Raw genomic sequence first — 27890 nt, forward strand, 5'->3', positions numbered from 1 at the left:
TTAACTGTCAACCATCTGTCAATATGAGGCTCAGTCACTGCCCCTCTTGGAGGCATTCTGGGCACCCCCAGAATAATTTGTATGTTGCCCCTCCACACTTCCACAACATACTATGCACACTGCAGTCTTTTCATGCATCGTATAACCTCCTGGCTCCTTGGAAGGGAAGCTATGACAAACCTAGATCGGGCATTAAAAGGCAGAGACAAAGGTCCATATAGTTGAAGCTATGGTTTATTCAGTAGTCATGTATGGATGTGAGTTGGACCATAAAGAAGGCTGAGCACCAAAGAATTGATCTTTCAAATTAAGGTGCTGGAGAAGACTCTTGAAAATCTATTAAACAGCAAAGAGATCAAACCATTCAATCCCAAAGGAAATCAACTCTGAATATTTACCGGAAGGACTGATGCTGAAGCTCCAATACTTCAGCCACCTGATGCATAGAACCGACTTATTGGAAAAGATCCTGATGCTGGGAAAGATTGAAGGCAAAAGAAGTGGGCAGCAGAGGATGAGATAGTTAGATAGCTTCATCAACTCAATGGAAATTAATTTGACCAAACTCTAGGAGATAGTGGAAGACAGACGAGCTTGGTGTAATGCAGTCCATGGGGTCACAAAGAGTCAGACAAAACTTAGTGACTGAACAACATAACTTCCTGAAATTAACACTTTATTAATACCTTATACCTTTCTCTATTAGAGTGCACGATTCCTCTCAGTAATGTTTACTCCATTCAGATATTGCGTCTTGCTGCTGCTGCTGCTGCTAAGTCGCTTCAGTCGTGTCTGACTCTGTGCGACCCCAGAGATGGCAGCCCACCAGGCTCCCCTGTCCCTGGGATTCTCCAGGCAAGAACACTGGAGTGGGTTGCCATTTCCTTCTCCAATGCATGAAAGTGAAAATTGAAAGTGAAGTTGCTCAGTCGTGTCCGACTCCTAGCGATCCCATGGACTGTAGCCTACCAGGCTCCTCTGTCCATGGGATTTTTCCAGGCAAGAGTACTGGAGTGGGGTGCCATTGCCTTCTCTGATATTGCTTCTTAGGTCTTTTTAAATTGTCTTTTTCTAACAAGTCATGTCATACTTTTAAAATTGGAAGAAACTATGCCCGTTTACTTTGTTTCAGTGAATCTTTTAACACAGTCATTGATACTAACATCATCCCCATTAAAGAGAAGGAAATGGGCACAGAAGGACTTGTCAGGGGCCGCACTGTGGGGTGGTATATAGTTAGACAGAAGAGACAGCTGTATAAACAGTGTGGGCAGTTCTGCCTGCCATGAACTCAACTGGATAATATCCTGTACTGCACTGAAGATGAAGTCATCTTTATGGAAACCCATAGGATTTCCTTGGTGGTCCAGTGGCTAAGACTCCACACTTCCAATTCAGGGGACGTGGGTTCAATCCCTGGTCAGGAAACTAGATTCCCACATGTTGCAATGAAAGAGTATGCATGCCACCACTAAAAAAGAAAACAAAAAATCCTGCCTGCTGCCATTAAGAGCCAGCACAGCCAAATAAATTTTCGAAAAAGAGATGGGCACAAACATCTATTTTATTACTTAGCTTCCATTTTCAGCAACTTCACACAAAGGGAGTATCTTTTCTATATTTAAATATATCTATCTTTCATTCAATAGGTTCACTTAATCCTAAACTAACTTCTTCATCTGATGCGATGCCAAGGAAACAGTTACTTGTATGTTCTCATCCTGGTGAAAGTAAGAACAGCATGTCTGTTTCCAATGCAGGTATCTAGACCCACAGCTTCAGGGAATTTTGAGGGTCATTTGGACTACTGCATTTATATTTTGCTTTCAGTGCTGACTTGGAAAACAAAGCCCTGGAAGCCGTGTGACTCATTCATGCTCTATTCCAGAACATGCCTACTTCTAGACACTACTGGTGCAGGGGAAGCATTATTTTTCAATCACACGGGCTTCCCAACCTGGATTTCTAATAGAAAAGCAGGCCAAAGACAACAAGGAAAACAGAATAAAGCATGTGGTCTATACCACCTGCATATGCACGGCCCGTGTCTCCTGAAGTAATCTGTTGTTTCTAGTAGCAGGGTCCCTGAGCCGTGCCTCAGATGGTAACAGAATCCCTCTGAACACTTTGCCATCCACTGAGTGTTGCTTTTAAACTCTTGCTATTCCCACCACATCAACTTTTTAAATAGCAGCTCTTAACCACATGACACTTAAATTTTACATCCCTTCACTAAGTCCAATCTAAGGATTATCTCTGGATTGTTTCTATTCATTTATTTTCCACCTTCCTTCGGGCCAGTTTAGTGACATGTAATAGCTGTGCAGAAAGAAGTGGGATAAAAAGGAGATAATGATTTTCAAACATTGGCAGCTTGCAAGATTCCTTGTCTTTTATGGAGCCTAACTGATGAGGGGTTCTATAGCACACTTCCTCTCTTGGGAAGAAGGAAAATGGCTGCCTGGGTTAAAGGATGGGGATGTGCCTGGGTGCATAAGGCAAGACACTGCCTCATTCTAAATGGTTGTAAAACTCCAATAGCTGCCTCCAAAGCTAAATGAAAAGAGATAAAGAGAAGGTACTCTTTTCTTTTTCAGTGCTCGCTAAGTCATTTCAGTCATGTTTCACTCTTTGCGACCCTATGGACTGTAGCCTGCCAGGCTCTTCTGTACATGGGATTCTCCAGGTAAGAATACTGGAGTGGGTTTCCATACCCTTCCCTCCAGGAGTCTTTGCAACACAGGGATTAAATCCACACGTCTTACGTCTCCTACATTGGCAGGTGGGTTCTTTACCAGTAGCGTCACCTGGGAAGCCCTTTCTTCTTCAGTAACAGGATATAATTAAAATAACCCTGAAAATAAGACATAATACAGGTGATGAGGCCCAAGAGATGGCCTCCAGGGAGCACCACAGAGGCCGGCATTGATGCCTACAGAAAGCGTGCTGGTACTCTCAAGTCTGCTCGTTGTGGATGTTGACTCTGCTTACGTTTTCTAAGCCTTGATACTGCCAGTAAGAAGCAGTTTACCTGCCACTTATTCTGTCAGCTCATGCTGTTTTTAAAAACACTAGTTTATAGTCTTTTGGATTTAATGGGGCAATAAATTTATTTGTAAAAAGGGAGGTGCATTAAACCAACACAGATGTTTCTAAGTATTGGTGTTTAAAACAACCAGCACTCTCACCACCATCTTCTACTATCATCAATTTATAAAAGAAAAAAAAATTCCTTAACATTAAACATTAGAAGAAGGATATCAAGTTAGGAGAAAAAAAATGTCTTTAAATTATATAAATTCTGCCTTTAGAAAAATATATGGTACAATCCCTATAGACACTAGTTCTGGGAACATGCATTTGAAGGTGCACCCCCAAATATCTTCTTCACAAAATAATAACAGACATCAGACACCTCATGAGTAAAGATCCCTTGATTTGACTTAAGAAAGGAGCCCATTTTAACTAAAAATAACAACGTGGTATAGTGGAAAGAAATTAGGACTTGAAGTCAGAAGTCTGAAATTTGATCCCTAGACCTGACACTCATTAGTGGTGGGAATCTGAGGAAGCAGCTTCTCATGTTGAGGAACCCATGCCACAGTTATAGGGTGGGATGATAATGATGATAAGTCATATCTCATGGGGCTTTTGTAATGACCAAAGTTAATGACAGATTTGAAAGTGCTTTCTAAACAGTATAGACATTTTAGCTATTAGTTATTTTTCCAAGGCATCACAGTGGTATCTTAGATTATCAGGGAGAAAGTAGAGCAAGCCACTGACAGGAAGAACCAAAACATATTCTGCGGACAGAGTGACAGTTCCCTTGGCTTTACAGTCCTCAGTGCCAAGAAAAAACAGGGGATATCATTAGGATTGTTTTGGAGGCAATTTGAGGACAAGCTCTTCCATATTTATTTCCTCAACTCTCTACAGCTGCCTAAACAAGACTGTGCCAGCAAACCAGTAAATACTTCAACAATTTCCCTTTTTTTTTTTTTTTTTAATAAACACACTTACAAATAAAAGACAACTTGTAGTTAACAGATTGAATATTGAGCCAAGTAGTCAAATCACCTACTTGCTAACTGTAGCAACATTGACTTTGATGAAATATTAATCAGCTAAAACAAGATTTCCTTCTTAACCTTCCAAACCGGCTTAAAATGCACTATTTCACATCACTGCCAAGGTTAAGAGGAAGATTCTTATGATGTGATTGTAATTTATATTCCCGGATTTACAATTCATTTTAGAGGCATCAAGGCCACTTGGTCAAATGAAGGATACATGTGTGATGCTTAACTTCCAGCAGGAAATGGCAATGACACTCAAAGTAATAAACACGAAGGCTCTGCAGATGTAATACATTCGTTCATCTCTAAGTGCCACTCTTTGCCCAAATTACTTACATTTCATCAATTTAAAAACCTCAACTCATGTAATATTTATACACAAATGTTATCTAGCTTCAACATTTGGTTGGCAAACAGTAAATGACATCACACATGTACTGCTGCACGTAATATTTTAAGTTCTTCTTGCCTCTAACAAATTAGAGAAAAAAATGCAAAAATACTAAGTGTAAGCTATTTAATTAAAGAGCTTTTATTGAATGCCTGCTGCCTATGGAGCATGGTACTACCTGCTGGGCCATCAGGACAGGGAAGTCAGAGAGCCGTGCTGTGTGCTTAGTCACTCAGTCAAGTCCAACCCTTTGCCACCTCATGAACTATAGCCCACCAGGCTCCTCTGTCCATAGAGATTTTCCAGGCAAGAATACTGGAGTGGGCAGCCTTTCCTTTCTCCAGGGGAATCTTCCCAACCCAGGGATCAAACACAGGTCTCCCACATTGCAGGCGGATTCTTTACCAGCTGAGCCATGAGGGAAACCCATTAAGATGTTGGTCAAAGAGCAAATCAGAGAAAGACAGGGGGTCAGAATCCAGCATCTGGGGGTTTCTAGACTGTTACTCTCAGGTAGAAGCATTTTCCCAGTGGGCCTTGCATTTTCTACCTTGAAGTGTTCTACAGACTAATTATTATCCCTATTATCTGCCAACAGAATCACTAAATGAATACGTGAACAACTAGCTGCATATTTAAACAACTACAAAAGGTGATAAACAGCACTTCTATAAATTTACATATTTTGACTACACTAACGATGGGTATATTTTCAAAACCAAGCACATGACCACTGTTCATCAAACATGGTCAAAACATCCTTCTGATCAAAAAGTTATGTGCACAACAGCCACATGATAACAGAGTAAACAGTCTTTGGGAGCTCTCCTTTCTCCTCCAGAGCAACATCTCTTTTCAAAGGAAAGCACATTTATCTTTGTCTCTGAATTTATTTGCATGTTGAGCTGTACAAGCTTAACTGTCAAGGTTGCCACTCCTAGAAGCGTTTCTCTGGAATCCTTGCTTCCATGTAGAATGACTTACTTGGCTGCTTATCCAACAAAAATGTACTGAACAAAGCAAGGCATATGTAAAGCTTCTGGTGGGAGTGATGAGCAACAGACAGACTGATAGATATAGACTCTTATTAGGGGACATATAAAGGAAATCAACAAAGGACTGAAAAGACAGTACTGAGGAAGACCACTTTACCCTGTGTGGCAGAGGCAGTTAATATTAGAATTTTGCACCAAAACCCCCCAAATTCTTATTGTAACTTTCGACTTTGATTTGGAAGAAGTGCTGATAAGATGCGATTTTCTGGGAATACAGGGTTAGGAGAGGGAGTGAGGGAGTAGGATTCATTTGGAAAAACTACAGACAGGAGATAAAATTCTGGGAGGCTCTTACTTTCCCATTGTCCAAATCCCTAAATTCCCCATGAAATGTTTTCTCTTTCTACAGCTAGTGGTTTGTCCCTTCTCTGTGTATGGGTACAGTGTTGTTAAGAAATAGGCACTAAATGCTTGTTTTGATCAGTTTTCAAACACTACTTTCAGGCATCTCTCCTTTCTCTTTCCATTGCTGCTTATTCTGTCTTTCGTTCCTCAAGACCTTTGACCTTCCTAACATCCCACCGTGGTTAGTTGCCAATGTTTGTCTTCCCTGCAGGATGTAAGCTTCATATTTGTCAAGTTCATTGACGTGTTCCTCCTCATCTAACACAGCATTTACTACCTAGTTGGTATTCATTAAATATTTAAGGGAAGGAAGAAAAACAAACACACAAAGGAAATCTCCACACTGAGTATTGATAACTCAATTTTTCCGACACATGTACTTGGAGGATGTGGTAGTATTTCCCAAAGGTGTGCTTATGTACATTTTGTACATGAACAGGTGAAGGCATGTTGATAAACATATAAAGTACATTTCCCCGGCATATTTAATTTTCACAACTCTAAAATATTATCATTATGCACCTTCTATAGATGAGGACACTGGGGTTGAGGAAGTGTGGAAACTTTTCAATGTCACACAGCCTGTTGGTGGTAAATACAGAGAATATTACAAAGGCAATGAGGGGACTGAAAGGTCTAAGAAAATTTATGAGAAATTACTTACAAGTACTCTAGTGGAGATAGGAAAACTGACATTTCAAAATAAACCCTGGGTCAAGAGTCTTCTTTGTTCTGAGAAAAACCACGAAGGACCCTTTAACATATGCAAATACACACCAATTACCTCTTCACAGTTTTTGGAAGAGTTAGAAGTGGAGATGTGCTGCTGCTAAGTCGCTTCAGTCGTGTCCGACTCTGTGCGACGCCATAGAAGGCAGCCCACCAGGCCCCGCCATCCCTGGGATTCTCCAGGCAAGAACACTGGAGTGGGTTGCCATTTCCTTCTCCAATGCATGAAAGTGAAAAGTGAAAGTGAAGTCGCTCAGTCGTGTCCGACCCTCAGCGACCCCATGGACTGCAGCCCTCCAGGCTCCTCCTTCCATGGGATTTTCCAGGCAAGAGTACTGGAGTGGGGTGCCATAGGAGATGTGCTGGCCAATGTTAAATGGTCTGGTTGCTTATTTAATAGTTACCTAGGACTTCAATGCCTTAGAGAAGATTATTTCTCTATCGATTTGGAGTGTGCCTGGCCTGTAAAACACTGATTGGTCTTAAGAAATTGCAGGCATTCTTGTTTGAGAGGTTGTTTGAGGAAAACAGAACTGAGACTCTGAGGAGTAAAAAAAAAATGAGTTCTTCCTTAAATTTAGAGAACCAGTAAATTAGGTCGTCAAGGCTCCAATGTGATGTTATTTAAGATTAGATATCCTAGAATTTATCAATTTTAAATTTTACATGACATTTCCAAAGGCAATATGTTTTGCTTATAGGGAAAGCAGGATGGAGTCTATAGTTAATGCAATATATGCATCATGTTTCTTTGATCTCATGACAGAAAAGAATCATCTTTTCATTAACAATTTTTGGACAAATGAATATCCACATGCAGAAGAATACGTTTGAAAAAATTTAAAAAGAATGAAGTTGGACCCCCAACTTCAAGACATCCAAAACTTAACTCAAAATAGATCATATAGATGATTCAAGCTCCTGTAAGGAAGAAACAAACAAACAAACAAACAAAAACACTGTAAAGCAATTATCCTACAATTGAAAACAAAAATTAAAAAAAAAAATGGATCATAGTGCTAAACTTAAGAGCTAAAACTATAAAATTTTTATTAGAAAACATAAGATTAATTTTTTGTGACTCTGGATTCTTAGATATGATACCAAGAGCATGACACCAAGAACAAAACAAAAATAGATAAACTGACTTCATCAAAATGAAAACTTCGGTGGTTCATATGACATCACCAAGAAAGTGAAAGACAGCAAATCATATATCTGATAAGGAATTTGAACCCAGAATTAAGTAATATTATAATACAACAATGGAATACCAAACAATCCAATTAAAAATGAGCATAAGATTTGAAACTGTGTGGATCACAATAAACTGTGGAAAATTCTTAAAAAGAATACATTTGAATCAGTTCTAATGAGGTGGATGAAACTGGAGCCTATTATACAGAATGAAGTAAGCCAGAAAGAAAAACACCAAGCTATAACACTGAATTTGAGGCGGGGGGAGAAGGAAATGCTATGGAAAACAAACAAAAAATGTGAAACGCTAATGATATAGAACAATGCAAATATTTGGCAGCAGATTAACGCTGTACTTGTAATTAGTATATATCCTAAATACATATATCAAGAATAAATTACAGACCCGGTTAGCACAGAATTTAATCTCTGGTAAAATATCTAACAGAATAATTTAGTTCTTGGAAAAACACAGACATGCATACGTGGAGACATACACACACACACGCCCCTTTCATCATGTCTTTGAATTTGTGATTTAACCTCTGAACTCTAAGGCATTTGTTCTGTCCAGGGGTCACATATTATAGCTGTAAAGTAAAAACTAGCCAGGATGGTGCATAAAATACACGTCAGCTAGGAGCCAAGGGGCTTGTTCCGATTTAGAGCCCACTCAGTGAAAGGTGCTGAGCGGGAAGGCAGTGGCATCAGCCCTTGACTTCTGCAGGGGCTTCTGCAGTCAGAAATGTCATAACACGAATCATAACAATACGTGAGGGACCATAGTGAAACTGTTATAGACACAGGTCGGTCAGATACTTTCAAAGTGGTAACAGCCAGTTTCGAGGACTTTAGCATGCCCAAGAAAGGTCAAACTCAGGGAAAATGACCTAGAAAAAAGAAGTCCAGAGAGAAAGTCTAGGGGCCAAAAAAAAACTACTCAGAATCTTCAAATCCTTACTCTATGGAGAATGAGCCATTCCTGCCTATTTCAGAAAAGGCCTATATAAGGCTATTCCTGGAGAGAGGCAGAAATATGCTGGTGAAAAGAAAAGGCTGCTCTGAGCTTCTGCAGCTACATTTTTTCAGTATTCATCAGATCATACTACATACAGATTAAAATCCCCTTTTATACTCCCCAGAGGAAAACACAAAGCGTGACGCAAAACTGGCCCTGATTATCCCACATTTAATCAAGGTTATCCCTCTCAATACTTTGCTTTCTAATACGGCTGAGTTACAAAAGCACCTGACTTCAGTGTCACTCCCATGTGGTTTTAATTTTTCCTTGATAAATGTGGTCAGGAAAGAAAAGGTAAAGATCCTGGCATACACTGGTCACTAATTCCCCAGTATGGACATAATCAAGTTACCAAAAATTTGGTGGCTTACAATAACAGAAGCTTATTCTCTAGCATTCTGAAGGCTTTTAGTCTGAAACCAAGGTGTGGGCTTCCATGGTAGCTCAGCTGGTAAAAGAATCCTCCTGCCATGCAGGAGACCCCAGTTCGATTCCTGGGTTGGGAAGATCCCCTGGAGAAGGGAATAGGCTACCCATTCCAGTATTCTTGGGCTTCCTGGGTGGCTCAGACAGTAAAGAATATGCCTAACAATGTGGGAGACCTGGGTTCACTCCCCGGGTTGGGAAGATTCCCTGGAGGAGGGCATGGCAACTCACTCCAGTATTCTTGCCTGGAGAATCCGCATGGACAGAGGAGCCTGGCGGGCTACAGTCCATAGGGTCGCAAAGAGCTGGACACGACTAAGCAGCTAAGTATCAGAAGGTATGGTCAGGCTGTGCTCACTGTGAAGGAAGGCTCTAGACGAGAATGGCCCCTGGACCCTTCCAGCCTCTGACAGCTATTGGCAGTCCTGTGTCCCCAGGCAGCTTTTCTCTAGTCTCTGCCTGATGATCACAGTGCCTTCTCCTGTGTCTTCTCTTTTGTTTCTCAAAAGGAACTTGCCATGGAATTTAAGGTTCAAATGCTTAATGCTGGATGATCTCCAGGTCCTTAATTAAGTATATCTGAAAAGACCCATTTTCCAATTTGTTCCACAACTGCATTCTCATTCTCACTCAGCATTTGTTACCTCTCAGTAAAATGCAATTTTCCAAAGTGCTTTCCATTTTAGCCAACAAAGTCTTCACATTGAAAGTTCTAGATGAATTATCTTTTGGTAAATTACTATTTTAAACCACTACAGATGGTCAATTGGATTTTGAATTTGAATCTTAATCTGTCACATACAAACTCTTGAAAAAGAATGGGATACTATTCTCTATGTTGACACCTCCTCCCATTCAATTCTATTTCTACTTTCAATTATCTGGCAACACCTAATTGATGATTGACCAAACATTCTTAGAATGCTTCTGAATTAAAAAAAAAAAAAAAAGAACTCTGTATTCATTGATTCACTCATGTACTACTCTTTGTCACCCAAACAGACACCAAATTGGACTGAATTATTGTATTATAATAAAGCAATTTGGTTAACTAGTATCTCTAGGTTGCGGAAGGGCTTCCCTGATAGCTCAGGGAAGAATCTGCCTGCAATACAGGAGACCCCAGTTCTATTTCTGGGTCAGGAAGATCTCCTAGAGAAGGGAAAGGCTACCTACTCCAGTATTCTGGCCTGGAGAATTCCATGGACTCTACAGTCCATGGGGTCTCAAAGAGTTGCACACGACTGAGTGACTTTCACTTTCGCTTGACTTGCATACGTTAGTGAGTATCATGGAAGATAGAAGAAAGCAAATGAGAGTAATGCTGTATACTTGTGAATTTCAATTATTTTTTATATCAAAATTCATAACTGCCTACATCACGAAGAATCAACAGCACACCCATGTACTGACTAGTTATAAAGTTTATTTTACGAAATTTTCAATAGATACCCACTGTCACCAGTAATGTCTTTTTAGTATTATAGTAAGTGGCAAACAATCTTAAGGAAACCAACTCCGAACATTCAGTGGAAGGACTGATGCTGACGTTCTAGTACTTTGGCCACCTAATCTGAAGAGCTGACCCAGTGGGACCTTGATGCTGGGAAAGTTTGAGGGCAGGAAGAGAAGGGTGCGACAGAGGATGAGATGGTTGGATGGCATCACCGACTTAATGGACATGAGTTTGAACAAACTCTGGGAGTTGGTGAAGGACAGGGAAGCCTGGTGTGCCTCAACCCATGGGGTCGCAGAGAGTTGGACATGACTCAGTGATTGAACAATAAAGTGGCAGAAAGAACCTACTAAAAGCAGTATTTCAGAAACTCAGCAAATTTTGGTTTGAATTCTTCTAATTATTCAAATGAGAATTTTTTTTTATGGAGACTAAAAGCCCTTCATTGATATATATTAGCAGCTTTGCCATCCAAATATTTCTTAGTTAAGTCTTAATTGACCTAAATATTTACAAATTATTTATCCAAACAGTCATCCATCAACATTTTATTGCTCAGAACAAAAGTTTGCCTATTTAAGCAGCCTTTCTAATTAAAAATCAGTCAAGTCAGTCCTGGGTTTGGCCATCGATCAAAACCCCAGTTATTGTTCTGATTGCACATTTCATTCTTTGGCTATGAAAGGTAAACTAATTATTGGATATTAAAAGCAATGAACATTCGAAATTTACTGTGAATACACAATGATCAAGGCTCAAAAACCATGTTGCCAAAAGCCCCAGTCAAGTACAGTACAACACTCTAATTTTAATACATTAATCTTTATTACCATCATTGCCACAATTGTCAGATGGTACTCAAGTTAAGGAAAACTCAGATAAGGCTCACTATAGTACCCACAAGAAGAATCTTTTTCAGTGATGCTTTCTGATCATCTACTGCTCATCAATGTGATCTTTTCACCATAAAAAGCATTGACTGCCACATAACTGATAAATTAACTGAAATTAATCTCAGAATGGATTGCTTTATTGATGTATCTTATACATATATAGAGAGAGGTCATAGAAGGAGAACATGGGGTGTTTTTTGCACCTAAGACTCTCTTTCATATGTTTTCTTCATCCTTTCTTTTTTCTTTCTGTCCCTCTTTTATTTCCTTCCCCATAATACAAGCTCAGGAGGTAGACAGGCAGGGTTTGAATAGTGTACCAACCTAGTGTCTTTTCCCACTTCATGTGAGGTACCAACAGAGTTCAGCATATTGCTTCCTTCAAAAGAACACCACCCTGCCATGCCCAAGACAGCAGGCAGGGGACTGACTTTTGCTGAGTGACTTAATTTTACCATCAGCAATTTGGAGGTACTTATGTATGAATTATAGTCATCCCCAGCAGGAGATGATGAATAGCATAAGTCTTTTGTTCTGAAGATCCGAACTGTTGTAAAATAGCTGAAATTCTTCCAGGAACAAGGTCCCAAACAATGTTTATGAAGCAATCAGTCTGACAGGCTAAAATCTGGAGTTATTGGATTAGTCTCTTGGAAGCTCTTCATAATAATCTACATTTAAAGTACATCTCTTTCTCATGTCGGGGAGGAATAATATGGGAGTAAAAGAAAAAAAACTTGTAATAATATGTGATTTTACTGCTTGGGGATGTAAAGTTTGCCAACCCACACTTATTTATCATAAAACATCAATATTCAGAATGTTTTACAACCTAGCAATAAATTGGAAATTTGCATATTAACTTTTAGAGAAGAAATATTGTTATTAATTATTCTCATTATGGAACCTGAAACCAATTATATTAAAATTAGAGTCACAAATATATGCATAATTGTGGTATACACATTATGGTTTTAGATACTAATGGTAAATCAACATTATGACATCAAGAAAGCCTATAATTAAAAAACTAAAAACAAACAAAATAATAATGAAGTCTATGAAAGGTTGTAAACACATTTAGAAATCAAGTTTGTGTCTACAAAAGAAACATTTTACTAACCATTCACATCTATAGTTTAAACATGAATTCCATGAGAAACAGTAGTTCTAGCTGTCATGGGGGAACTACGCCTGTCATCTGCCCAAAAGTGACGTGGCCAGATTCTGATGCTGGGTCCTCGCCCTTCTACTGCACCCCTGGTTAAAGTCACCTCATTCACGAATCTGCAGATTCTTAATCTATGAGATAAAATTAATGCCTATACTGCTTTGGGTTATGTTGAAAACTAAATGGATGCTTCCAAAATGCTTAGCATAATCTCTGACCTGGAGTAATCAAATCATAATAAAAAATAACAACAGCTAACATTTATTAATGTGTGCTAGACAATAATTTAGGAGTATTTTGTTGTTATTCCCGTCGCCTAGTCATGTCTGACTCTTTGCAACCACATGAACTGCAGGACGCCAGGCTTTCCTGTCTCTCACCATCTCCTGAAAATTGCCCAAGTTCATGTCTATTGCATCCAACCATTTCATCCTCTGATGCTCTGTTCTCTTTCTGCCCTCAATCTTTCCCAGCATCAGGGACTTCTCCAATGAGTTGGCTGTTTGCATCAGATGACCAAAATATTGGAGCTTCAGCTTCAGCATCAGTCCTTCCAAAGAGTATTCAGGGTTGATTTCCCTTAAGATTGACTGGTTTGATCTTGCAGTCCAAGGGACTCAAGAGTTTTCTCCAGGACCACAGTTTGAAGGCATCAATTATTTTGCGCTCTGCCTTCTATACAGTCTGGCTTTCACAATCTTTCATGACCACTGGGAAGACCATAGCCTTGACTATATGGACCTTTGTCAGCAAAGTAATGTCTCTACTTTTCAACACACTGTCTAGGTTTGTCATAGCTTTCCTGCCAAGAAGCAATCATCTTCTGATTTCATGTCTGCAGTGATTTTTAGAGCCCAAGAAGACGAAAAATCTGTCACTATGTCCACTTTCCCCCTTCTATCTGCCATGAAGTAATGGGGCTGGATGCCATGATCTTACTCCATTTTATGGATAAAGAAACTGAGGCAGATGAATGGATAAGAAAGCTGTGGTACATATACACAATGGAGTATTACTCAGCCATTAAAAAGAATACATTTGAATCAGTTCTAATGAGGTGGATGAAACTGGAGCCTATTATACAGAGTGAAGTAAGCCAGAAGGAAAAACATCAATACAGTATACTAACACATATATATATGGAATTTAGAAAGATGGTAACAATAACCCTGTGTACGAGACAGCAAAAGAGACACTGATGTATAGAACAGCCTTATGGACTCTGTGGGAGAGGGAGAGGGTGGGAAGATTTGGGAGAATGACATTGAAACATGTAAAATATCATGTATGAAACGAGTTGCCAGTCCAGGTTCGATGCACGATACTGGATGCTTGGGGCTAGTGCACTGGGACGACCCAAAGGGATGGTATGGGGAGGGAGGAGGGAGGAGGGCTCAGGATGGGGAACACATGTATACCTGTGGCGGATTCATTTTGATATTTGGCAAAACTAATACAATTATGTAAAGTTTAAAAATAAAATAAAATTAAAAAAAAAAAAAGAAAGAAACTGAGGCAGAGAGAAGGACCCTGTCCCAGGTCACAGGGTTATAGAATAAACAATTTCAACCCAGGTACTCTGACCTCAGGACTTACGTTCTTATCTCATATACCTAAACTCTTAATAAAGGTTAGTTGTTATTCTTATTTTTAAAAGACAGAAAAGAAGTGGAAAATAGGGGAAAGAGATGAAAAACACAGAGGCAGCTATTTCATCATTTTCTCATGTTAGGAATCGTTCTGTGCTTTTACTAGGAATTATTCTTATGCCTTAAAATTTAATCTTCATAACAATCCTAAGAAAGAAGTATGGCCATCCCACAGCTCGGATGAGAAGTCTCGGTTCTAGCAGCAGTATAAAACACACAAAGTGGAAGGGAGCAATGGACATCGCACTCTATTTAAACTTAGGCAAAAGAGTATTTCAGCTTCTCAAGCCCACATCCACAAGTTTTAAAATAGTGACTTGGATATTTTGTAAGCCTGTAAGTGTGTATTACAACTTACTTTTAAAATCCATATCTATATGTCAGAGAACAAAATTGCCCTGTTGACTAACTGTGCAAGGTGATTCTCAAGCAGATTTGGGCTGGTATGGTGGTGCTAGTGGTAAAGAACCCACCTGGCAATGCAGGAGACATAAGAGATGTGGGTTCGATCCCTGGGCTGGGAAGATCCCCTGGAGGTGATCGTGGCAACCTACTCCAGTATTCTTGCCTGAAGAATCCCCATGGACGGAGGAGCCTGGTGGACTACAGCCCATAGGGTCGCAAAGAGTTAGGCATTACTCATGCAACTGAACACATATGCACACTTGGTTGGGAAGTGGGTAGTGAGGATGGTGGAGCTAGAGCACTTCATTCTATATAGATACAGCCTCTGAAAAAAATCCCCACCATGAAGCAGTGAAAAATAATGAACTGAAATTCCTTCCAGTCCTGGCCTGATCTCCTGATTCAGTTGCCTACCTCAGAATTAAAGAACATTCAACTTGCTTTTCCCCTTGCAGGGTGGAGAGCTGAAAGGAAGTTGCTAAACACTTTACTGAAACTATGCATAATCTCAGGCCAGGTTTTCAGGATACAAATCAACTTTGATGGCATTTTTGATGTGCTCAGTACATGAACTTTTTTACTAGGCTAAGGCCTCCCGACCCCAAATACCCTTATCTGGAATTAGGATACCAACTGTCTTCTACACAAGCTCAAGGTAGAAGTATTTGCATCCATCTCCAAAGCACTACCAAAGGAATGTCAGAAAGTCCTTCAACAGAGTGGTTCAACTCATGTCCCACACATGGCCTGATGACTTTAACATCCAATCCTTATAACTTATTCATTTATTCAACAGTTATTATTGTAAGTTTACTAAATGCCAGGTGCTGGGTAGACCCTGGTAAACTAATCAATCAAGTTTGCTAGCCCAAGGTGAAACACAAGAACTGGATGGTAGAAAGGGCATTGGTAGTCTACCATTAGAAATAGGCTCAGTGACAGATAGAGAAGTGGTGGCTTAATATTGCAGGGGACGGAAAACAAAATGTGCTCCAAATTACATTACAACAGTCTATGCTCATGGAAATGTCCACACCTCAGCAGTTATGCTGTGCCTATTTAATCAAGGAAAGATTTCTGTCCTAAAGATATTGAACTAAGAAAAGTGGAGGTCCTTAGAGACATCATCTCCATTAACTAGAATTTTTGCTTATGTGAATTAATTCATTTTTTAAAATGCTGAATAAAAGAGATTACCAAATTCTGTCTACAAAAGCAGCATGATAATATTTTAAAAATAAACCATAAATGATATCAACCTTATAAGAGTGTCATACAGATAAAATTATAGAAGGTATATAAATGAGATTTGAAGGTAGAACATATTAGATAAAGATGAAGAGTTTTTTTCCTTATAAATCAAAGTGAGTCTAAAGCAGACACAGGACAAGGTGCCCCAGATTAGGAACTGAAGGTGCTGTTCTTTGGCTTTTACTTATTAATTATGTAAGTAACAGTAATGCGGTTATTTCAATCTTTAATTTTTAAAAAAATATACAAGTCAGGAAAACATTAAGGTCCATTTCAGCCATAAAATCACTTAATTAAAACTGAAGAAATAGTCTCACTTGTGTATTACTGTGCAGTAAGTATGGTCAAAAGACAATATTTTTTTTCCATCAATGATTATGAAAATGCTTGGGGAGAAGCAAACATTCAGTAACATTCAAAAGATGTGATTGTCATACTTTACCTCATATCACTTAAAAAAAGATATTTTATTCTAAACAATTAAAAACAATTTTTGAAGACAATGTCTTTTAATTTTTTTAATATAAAAAGGATAGAAAAGAAAGATCTACAAACTACATTAATAATCAAGGTGACAGACTCTAGAAAATGACTGTAAGAGAAAGGATGCAAGTTTACAAAAAAACATGTATCATCCCCCAAATAACCTGTATCATTGAATAGGTAATTAATAAAAGATTTTCTTTATTCCTATATATAAATCATTCTGGACTCTGGAGATACAGAGGGGACAAGATAGTCTCGGCTCTCTCAGAACTTAGATTATATTAAGGGAGTTGAATGGAGAGAAAAAAGAAATACACAAAATTGTTCCATGTCATGGTAAGTCCTAATGATTGAAAAAGATGCTGTTATGTAGAAAAGTAGAGGGCTACAAGAAGACAGACAGAGGACAGGAGAAGAAATGCTAGGAACTGCTTTTTCAGAGACTGTGTCTAGGTTAGACATGCTGCTGCTGCCAAGTGGCTTCAGTCGTGTCCGACTCTGTGTGACCCCACAGACAGCAGCCCACCAGGCTCCCCCGTCCCTGGGATTCTCCAGGCAAGAACACTGGAGCGGGTTGCCATTTCCTTCTCCAATGCATGAACGTGAAAAGTGAAAGTGAAGTCGCTCAGTCATGTCCGACTCTTCGAGACTCTATGGACTGCAGCCCACCAGGCTCCTCCATCCATGGGATTTTCCATGCAAGACTACTGGAGTAGATTAGACATGCGTGCGTGCTAAATTGCTTCAGTCCTGTCTAACTCTTTTGCGGCCTCACGGACTGTAGCTCACTATGATCCTCTTGCCGTGGGATTCTCCAGGCAAGAATACTGGAATGGGTTGCCATGCCCTCCTCCAGGGGATCTTCCCAACCCAGGGGTCAAATCTGCATTTTCTGCACCAGCAAGCGGGTTCTTCACTACCAGCGTCACCTGGGAGGCCCAGGTGAGACATGGTGCTGTGGAAACTTCTCTTGGGAGGTCACATCTCATTTGAGAACAGAGAATCATAGGAAGTGAGCATGTGAAGGATCAGGAGAAAAGCAAATACGGCAGGGAGAGTGAAAATACCAAGGCCCTGGTGCAAAAGATCATTTGTCATCTTCAAGAAATGAAAATGAGACTATGGTAATGAATTTGAGATTTATTCTAAGTGCAGTACAAGGTGTAATGCAGGAAAGTGGAATGATCTCATTTACATGTTTAAAAGATTACTCTGGCTGTTTTATGATAAATGGTTAGGGAAGAGTAGAGAAGATGCACAGACAGCAGGTATAAGCGGATGTGTAGAAACAGTACATCTTGATTTCCACCAGGCAAAGGTCCTCATCACTCTAAGAACAAGTAGGAGAAACTGGGGTTCAAGTGCAGTATGTTCAGGTAAATTTGTAGCTAACCGAACAAGAGGATGTGAAGGATATTGATTTATAAATTTAATCTTATTTTAGTGGACATTCTCTACTGGCAGGCTGCCCTGTCCAGGTCAACATTTTTTATCAATTATTTGAATGGACACAAGCTTATCACATTTTCTGCTACACTGAACAAGAAGGATAATCAATATGTTAGATTAAAAAAAAAAAAGATTTAAAACAATTTCAACTGTGATGGAACAAAGAGTCACTACTCAGAAGGTGAATGTAATAGAAGTAAATATAATATTCTGATTTTAGGTAATAAAATAACATGATTGGGGAGCTCTGGATAAATAGCCATTCATGAAAAATCAATCCTCTGATTTTACACAAAATAAAGTTGAAATATGAGATTGGAGCTTTAAAAACGAAAACAAAACCAGTATCATTGTCAGTCCCATTTGCCAAAAGATACATTTATTTCATAGGATACTACTGTTCCCACTGTCCTCTGCTAAGGTCAAGTACATGCATAGAATTAAGTACATTTCTAAAGGGTCATGCTTGATATATAATTGAGTGTAATTGTGTTGTGAAGAAATTGGTTGTGGATTAAGTACCTAGAGAAGAAAATAAATATGGGACAGGGAGTATGACCATATTTTCAGATTTGAAGCCTAACCAAAATCATAGAGTAAGTACCAGAAATGAAGATGAGAGATTTAAATATCTACTTCAATTTCAAGGACGAGATATTGAACTTGTTTTTGTGTTTTTGCACAGCTAGAGCAACTACAGTTCAGGATGCTTTGTAATGAACTGATGAGTTCTCTATCTTCAGAATTTTTCAAACTGAATGATTATCAACCAAGTATTCTGAGGGTTGTAGGATATTAGGCATGAAGAATGGGGAAAGCAGGGTAGGTGCCAAACTCAGGCCACTCAAATGCAAAATGAGTGGGAGAGCTTTGACTTTGGCTGAACTGTGCTATTTAAACGTGAATGTGTGCCTGCATGCTCAGTCGCATCCGACTCCTTATGGCCCCATGGACTGTAGCCCACTAGGCTCCTCTGTCCATGGAATTTTTAGGCAAGGATACTGGAATGGGTTGCCATTTCCTCTTCCAGGGCATCTTTTCCATCCAGGGATGGAATCCACTTTTCTGTGTCTCCTGCATTAGCAGGTGGATTCTTTACTACTGCACCGCCTGGGAAGCCCCTGTTTAAATGAGTGTAGCTGAATATGAGATTCTGTCTTTCCAATATTTTTGGTAGTAGAAATGTATGGATTTTTACAAAACGAGAGTCTTAAGAGTTAGTAATTTATGTTTTAAATGTCATAAATTAGAAAAATGAAAAGTTGCTCCTGGTATGTTAATCTCTTTTCTGGTGCTATTATTATTACTGTTTTTTAAAATTTCCTACACTGTGAAATCCAAAAATAAAAGAAATTTAATATGGAGGTTTGCCTACTCTGGAAGTTTATGATCATTTTCTAAAATGAATCCAAGAAAATCTCCTTGTTAAAAATAAATATAGATATTAGGTTTGTGTTAAACCAAAGGAAATAAACACTTTGGTTCTATACCACTCAATCAGATATACTCTCCTTTTTTTTTTCTGCTCACCTTAATTATTTGGAAGATTACCTCAGAAGAAATTCAAAAATAAAATAATCCTGGAGTCCCATATATACCTAATGCTTAGAAAACTCATTTCTCAATTAATAAAAATGCCACCAAATGGCAATAATAGATTAAGCACTGGATATTAGGTATATTTGGTGTTGAGTTTCCCGGGAGGATTTTATTAATGAGACTGTTCTACAGTGTTACTGCCAACAGATATCGTAATTAGGAAACCTTTGACATTAATGCACTGCTATATCAGTTGGGATTTTACAGAGGGAAACATATAATCATAAGCAAACACATAAATGCTTTAAAATACAGCTGAACAGCCATCCTCTAAGGCGTCTATTTCAAATGTGTACTGATTGCTCTTGCCCGTTGATTTTACTTTCAACTTGCTATTTCTAAATTCCACTATCTTTCTGTATGCTCATAAACTTTTATTAGGCGGTAGTCTTAAGAGATGGAAAATTTGTTTTTGAATGTTCTAAACCAGAAATGCAAAAGGTAAAGCTTTGATTGTCTCTACTTTTTGTTTATGTAATGGCTTTCAAAATGTCCCTTTTCTTTCAAAGAAGAAAAAGAACTAGAGAATTACAGGATTAATACACTACCAAGGTTTTCTCTTTTCCAGCTGTGAGCTTTATGGCTAAATCACTTCACACATTGATTATTAAGTTACTGGCAGTTCCATTGCTTGCTTATACACTCTCCTTAAAATGTGTGTGTGTATAACCTGTTGTATATGTAAACTTTATGTGTATAAATTTGAGTATATGTGAATTTATGTGTATAGAACATCATGTAACCAAGTTATCATATAGTCAAACTATCTCAACCCTTATAAGTTCAGAAGAATACATCTTCCCATTCAGATTTACCATTTATCCTACAAAAGTGATATTTTGCAAATATTGGAAAAGGTAAAGAAGACCAACATAAATTGAAATCTCTTTGATTTTTTAAGATAAACTGCTTTAAAGGTTGATTGGTACAATGGCACAAAAATTCAAAGTCACATTTGCATTGTGATATAATTGCTACTTACAAGCAAACTGAAGCTTTGCTTCTCTGCTAACAATTGTTCCAAACGAGTTTGTTGCTATGCACTGGTACATTCCAGCATCTTGGGTTTTATTGGGGTTATTGATCAACAAGCTGCCTTCAACAACACTGTAGCGGAAATCCATACCAATGTCAACATCTGTTCCATTTAACTTCCACCTATAGTATAAAAATGCCAGGAGATAAAGTCTTGTAATATTAAACAACATTTCTAAATTGTATAAAGTATATATAAAAAAATTACAAATAGCATGAAATATCATCTGTGACTTTTTTTTTAAACCACAGTTAAAAAAAATTAGAAAAGCTCTACATAGAAATGGTGTCAATACAAATGTTTATGACATGAGCACATCCTTTTTAGGTAAACTGATATTAAAATTTTAACACCTGTTTTTATGACTATTTACAGTGCTACAGACACTTCACTCCTTTTTTTCTTTTTTGGAAATTTCCCATAGCATCTTGTATAAGCATCTTCAAATAGCACTCCTCAGGAAAAGTTCTTTTTCTGGTTTGCAGTCATTCTTTAATAGGTCTATAGAGATAACAGAATACCCCACTTTCGGGTAGTTGGCTGAGTATTTGATGAAATTGCAGCAGATTTGCTTTGACTTGGTCCTTAATATGACTGAAATGGCTGACTACAAAGCAGAGGAATTCTATTGATCTAGAGCTGTCTTAGGAACCAAACTAGCCTTAATCGTGTATCACTTTGAAGATCTCCTTAGCTACTGGCACTCAAACATCAATCAACCAGCCCAATAAACTGTAGACTGGGCCATTAGGTAACAGATACAAAGAGGGTTTTGTTGTTTTCCTGTTTGTTTACTCAGATCATCTGAATCTGAGTACACAGTCTGGCCCAATAAATTAGTTTTAGTGGGACTCACACATTTAAACAGCAAGACTTTAGTAAAAAATCTACTTTTTACTTCCTTTCTTTTTTTCTAAACAGCCAATAACATTCCAGAGAGAGCTTATTTTAACCAAAGGGTCTTTCAGTAAGTTGTTTTAATATGTACAAACTTTCAAACTAATATAATACAATGACTATCTTGTTTTTTTCCCTCTTCCTTCCCCACTATCCTACAAAAAATATTGGCTTGACCAAAAAGTTCATTTGGGTTTTCCCATAACATCTTACAGAAGAGCCCAAATGCACCTTTTGGTTAAACCCAAATCAGGTAATGAAAACAGTATAGTCAGAGTATCTGAATTATCATCAATAGTTTCCTAGGAGCAGTCACACTAGGGGACCAAAAATAAAGCAAGACTAGAGCACAAAGAAAAGTGATCAGAAACAATAACAGGACTAAAGAGTGAGAAACAGTCATTTTATTTTCTTCAAACAAACAAATAAAAAACACAATATTTAAATGTGTGCATATACATATATACTCATTGTGCACCCTCTTATAACAATTCTGGGGCACTCGGGCTGGTGTGCATCATGTAAAAGGATTTAAATGAAAAAATGAAAGGTCAGTTGCTTTCAGATTTTGGATACTGGTTATCAACAAAAAAATGTTAGGGTGAGTGCTTTTTTTCCACCAAGATGTCTCTCACACTACAATCTTAAACCACACGTTTTCTAATGAAGTCTTCCTCAATATCCTTGGTCAAGATATATCCCAGCTCCCCCCAACCTCCTATGGGATTCTCCTTATTTGTTTAGGTGGGCATTCTGCCTTCCCTTCAGCTAGTTTGCCTGTATCAAGCCCTGTCAGTCATTTAGAACTTGACACTCAATGTTCTCAATCAGTGCTTATGATATTTCACTAAATATTTTACTTCTTGGCTGGATATTTTAGCTGTGTGCGTACAAAACTTATGAAGCATCCTAGCCTACCACAGCATAAGGGTGTATGTTTGTTCAAGTCTGTGTCTTTGAAAAGCGAAAATACAGAAACATGAGGGGTGGGAAAGGTGGACCTGATCGGGAAATGGAACATAACTCTTTATGTGTTTGTTTATAAGAAGATGGGTATTAGAAATTGAAACTGTTCTTAAGCTTGACAGTAATTCTGTGTTCTGACACAGACAAGAAAGTAATAAGCAATAAAAAGAGAACAGCCAGGTTATATCCTAGCATGTCTATATGCTCATGAATCTCCAGAGCAGACTGGCTGCCCTAGATATTTTTTGAGTCACCTGGTCACATTTCTATCATAATTCTCGCTTCAAATGATAGTTGAGCAATTTAATATGACAAATCTAAAAGCTCAAAGAGGAAATTGCAATATAACGTGAGCCACAAGCAGAGTATGGAACTCAGGAATGAGACCACGTGAGTCTTTTTAGAAAAGTCTTGGTAGGGATAATGAGAACACCTCTGCGGGTCTGTCTACACATGTCATCTCAACTTAAATGTTCCGTAGAAAGTCCATTAATCTACTTTATTACCCGCTTTTACGTACAATGCATTATTTAGAAAATAAAGCACTTGCTGTGAAATGCAGCTGAGTCTCCTTTACAAAGCCCTATACCAAGTTTTATTGCAATGCAGTCACTATTCATTCCAATTGAATGGGGACTGCACTGAATTCCTTATCTTATTCCATACTGAAACAGTCTTGAAAAAGTCACAATTTATTTTCAGTTTTTGAGGAGTCTTTTAAGAACTGCTCATAGAGAGGTATGCTTATTTGGCACACAGAGATTTTCCCAAGGGCCAAGGCAAATGGGTGAGTCTCATAAGCTGGTTTCTGCATCACTTGGGGAAACACAACACCATCCTCTTCAGAGAGGGGTCTGTGCACAACCAAATACTGTGAAGCTCTGGAAGGTACCATTTTTCAGATCTTAGTGGGAAGCTATCTATGGGACGTATTGTAGCAAAACATCCCCTTTTCTTTGTTCACTATTTCAAATTGCCAGCTAAGAAGGGGAAGGACCTTTCTGACCTGGAATCTGTAGTCTGCAAACCAAGCTGAATACTAACTTCACAGTAAAAGTACTTCCATTGAGTACTTGACCATCCTTTCTGACGGGAAAGGGAGGCTGAGAGTCATAGGTCATGTCACGTTTCCTCAGGGAACTTTAATACAAGGCAAGTGTGCACACGCCAAAACTTCTTAAGGTTTTCTGGGTCTGAGTCAATCCTTTCAAAATTGAGGGGCAGGAAACAGTGAAAAGACAAGGCTCTGTTCAGGGAATAAACACAAAGAAGAGAGGCCAATCGGGGTGCTTGAGGGAAAAGCCTAATGGCAAAGATCCCCATGGAGAAATCACCTTGAATTTCTCCCATGAATTTCTCCCCCTCAAAGTCAGCCTGAGCCCAGATAAAGTTCAGCCAGAAAGATGTTGAAAATATCTGATCTCTCCATTCTTTCTCTTGCTCTTTCCTTCAACAAAAGGGAGTTTTTTAGCTCCTAGGTACCAATGAGCTATTATTTCATAAGAAACTGCCGAAGGTATAATAAAGGAAAAGAAACCTAGCGCATGTGATTAAAAGTTTTCTTCTCAGTGTTTCCCAGCAATCTTTAAAAACATAATAGGTTTCTGTTCCTCTGCTTGTTTTAAATAACAAAGCAAGCCCCTATATCTAGAAGTACAATGTTACAAAGGCAGAGTTAATTAAAGGTCACAGTTTGGGGAGAAACAAAGCAGCAACTTGCCAAATTCTGCTGCAAATTTTGTTTTCATTTATTGCTCACATTTGAACTTACACTTGGTGATGTACTAAGAACTGGGGGCCATTATATCATCATTTATGTGTACAGGAAACTTTCCCTCTTGCATTTATTTATTTATGTATTTTTACTACATAAAGCATTAAAAAACTATTTGATATAGCTTTGAATTCAACTTAATATAGGGAGAATAACTACATATTCTGATTTGTCCAGGGCAGTTCTGAGTATACACTTACTGTCCTAGATAATTATTAACAACGGCCTTTCTCTCTCATAAGTGTCCTAGTTTGGATGATAAAATACATGTTCATCCTAATTATATGGTCTATTGGAGAGGGTTTTGTTTTCTTTCTAGAATATATTTCCTTTTTCCATCCCTATGACAAAAGATCTTTAGCTCTAAATTCAGTTAAGTATCTCCGTTTCTGGGAAACTTTTATTGATATGCTCCCTCTCATTCCTGAAGAAGACCTTCTTTCCTCACGATACCCTAGAACCTGGACGTTCTTTTCTCACACTTAACCTTGTACTTCCTTCTCTAGGCACTCACCACCAAAGTATACTACTTGAACATGTATGTAGCTTATTCCGCTTTGAATTCTTCAACCCTAGCATGGTACTGGAACATTGCAGCTGCTTAATATGGTGGTTTAAACACCTTTCCTAAAGGATGTATTTTTTAGAATCCTAATATACACCCTAGTTCAAAGCAGAACTACCGTGAAGGAATCTTGTGTGGAAACCCTACATAATTCAGCCAGGGTCATTCCTGAGTCAACTCCATGGACTAGACTTCAGTCTGAAATATCAGTGGAGTGGTCCAATGAATAATGCTATGTTTGATGAATAAATGAACTGGCATACAAACTAAACTGTAAAATAATTTCTACTATGTTAATGCCAGCATCCTTCCAATCTGAAAACTATCTACCTCAGCTCAAATTCTTCTTCTATAACTCTTGGATGATTCCAATCTCTTCTTCACCTAAACTGTGATACACATGCCATATACTCTTTTGGTTTTCACATACTACCACATATTGATTATTAGCTTAAGGTTTATATCATTAAATGTGAATAGAGACAAAATTATATTTATAAGATACATGTAAGTTATAAAGAATCACAGGACAATAAAGATCTCTAAGAAAAAGAATATTACTTTTGAAGTCTCCTATATCCATTTTCATTCCAATCATTTCCCTCTCAATGGTTCATGATAACTCCGAATTTTTGCTATTTCATTCTTTTGATTTTCTTTATGATTTTATCATGTATGCTAGTATCCTTATCTATCCTCTATCTTACCTGCTTTAGAACTTAATACAGGATTATACTGTTTGTATTTTTTTGTGACTTGCTTTGTTTACTCAAAGTTATGTTCCTATGATCGTGTTGTTGTAGCTCTAGTTCATTCATTTTCACTACTTCATTAGGTTACCTTGCATGAACATGCCAGGTTATATTCAGTATACTACTTATGCTAAATTTGTTCTTGCAAATTTCTGTCAATCTGATGAGTTTGAAAGAGTCTGTCATTTTAGTTTTAGTTTGTACATTTCTATTTATTAATGGGGGCTATTTATTCTCTGGTGGCTCAGACAGTAAAGGGTAAAGAATTCACCTGCAATGCAGGAGACCTGGGTTCAATCCTTGGTTTGGGACGATCCCCTGGAGGAGGAAGGCATGGCAATGCACTCCAGTATTCTTGCTTGGAGAATTCCCATGGACAAAGAGCCTGGCGGGCTACAGTCCATGGGGCTGCAAAGAGTCGGACATGACTACCTAAGCACACACAGGGCGCATTTACTAATGGTAATCTTATTGTACGTTTAATGGATATTTAATAGTCTTTTCTAAGAAGTACCTGATCAAGTCTTTTGGTAAAGTTTTAATTAGGTTAGAAGTCTGTTACATTTTGATTTGTAGGAATTCTTTAAATAGTTCAGACTTTGTAAATAATTGCTATTGCTAAGTCACTTCAGTTGTGTCCGACTCTGTGCGACCCCATAGACAGCAGCCCACCAGGCTCCCCCGTCCCTGGGATTCTCCAGGCAAGAACACTGGAGTGGGTTGCCATTTCCTTTTCCAATGCATGAAAGGGAAAAGTGAAAGTGAAGTCACTCAGTCGTGTCCGACTCTTAGTGACCCCATGGACTGCAGCCTACCAGGCCTCCACCCATGGGATTTTCCAGGCAAGAGTACTGGAGTGGGGTGCCATTGCCTTCTCCGTTGTAAATAATATGTATCACAAATATCTTCTCCCAGTTGGAAGCTTATAATTTTACTCATCCCAGTATATTCTGCTGAACAGCAATATTTAACATTAGTGAAGTTAAATATTTTCTTCTATGATTTGTTCTTTTGGTTATAATTGAATTTTTTTCTTCCCACTAAAGTCTTAAATATGCATGCCTATTTCCTTTGAAACATTTTGCAAATTTCACATGTTGGTCTTCTATTCACTTGGAATTGACCCTTGTGTACGCTGTGAGGTAGGGATCCAACTTTAGTTCATTTTTTTAACCATACAGATTCCACTGTGCAGTATATATCTTTTCAATTTATTTCTAATATTGTCATGACTTTTAAATTTTATCTTTTAATTTTCACAAGATAGTATGCTTTTACTATTTTTGTTGTTTAGTGCAATTGGTTTTTATGTGGAAATACTAACCTTTACCATTTGCTTTACTTATCATTCACTCTTGTATCTAAAGGCAATTTACCAGGGATTATTTTTATTCTGTTTAAAGTATATCTTTCAGAATTTTCTTTAGGCAGGGTCTGCTGGAGTCAAACTCCAGTTTCTGTCTACCTAAAAACTCATTTACTTTGTTCTTCTTTATAAAAAGTATTTCTGCTATACAAAAATTTTATAGTTAATTTCTCTCAGCATATTGAAGATTCTGTCTTCTCTTTTGCTTTTTTTTTTCGTTGCTATTGAGAAGTCAGCTGCTGGTTTAATTGTCATCTCTTTGAAAGTTAGCTGTATTACAACTGTGGCCTACGTTTACGATCATGTCTTCGAGTTAAGTGTTTTCTGTTTCATCATGATAACTCTATATAGGGCTTTATTTTTGTTTGCACTGCTTGAAATTCATTAGGTTTACTAAATCTGTAGATTGGAATGTTTAATTAGCTTTGGGAAATTCTTAGTTTTCTCCTTAAATAATGCTTCTGCCTATTTTTTTTTTCATTCCTTATGGAATTCTGATTAGATATGTGAAAGTTTTCGCTTAGTCTCTTCTCTATCACATTTTGCTCCTCTTATCTGCTGCTTTTAGACAATTTCTTCAGATATATCTTGCACTTTACTAATTCTCTTTTCAGCTATGCTTCATCTCTTACTAAAATCATGTAGTGCCAAGGTTTAAAATAGGTGATTACTTTTGCTTTTCAGTCCTTTGGGAGGCAAGGCTACTTCTTTTATATTCACCATACGATTATATTCTGGAAGGTTTTCTCATGTTAGATTCTCCAGTTGGTTGAGGCTAGGCCTTGTCTTGTGATCCTAGTCCCCCGTGAAACTACAAAATCCAAAGCTACAATTCATATAGTTCATCAAGGTCAAAAATGATTTTAGTGTTCAGTTTGCTTCTTTGGGTTCCAGATCATTTAGTAAATATTCCTTACTTTCCTGACAGTTTA

General features: G+C 38.1%; 1 protein-coding gene across 6 annotated transcripts in view; it reads right to left on the minus strand.

Annotated features, from left to right (window-relative positions):
- The window catches only part of CNTN4 (contactin 4), a 1023175-nt gene that overhangs the window by 316809 nt on the left and 678476 nt on the right, over positions 1-27890 (minus strand). For all 6 annotated transcript variants that reach the window (XM_070359500.1, XM_070359495.1, XM_070359496.1 and 3 more), the window contains one exon: positions 20585-20760. In XM_070359500.1, the coding sequence (XP_070215601.1) occupies positions 20585-20760 (176 nt within the window). The remainder of the gene's footprint in view (positions 1-20584; positions 20761-27890) is intronic.

Source organism: Bos mutus, chromosome 22 (genome assembly GCF_027580195.1).
Source record: "Bos mutus isolate GX-2022 chromosome 22, NWIPB_WYAK_1.1, whole genome shotgun sequence".
Lineage (NCBI taxonomy): Eukaryota > Metazoa > Chordata > Mammalia > Artiodactyla > Bovidae > Bos > Bos mutus.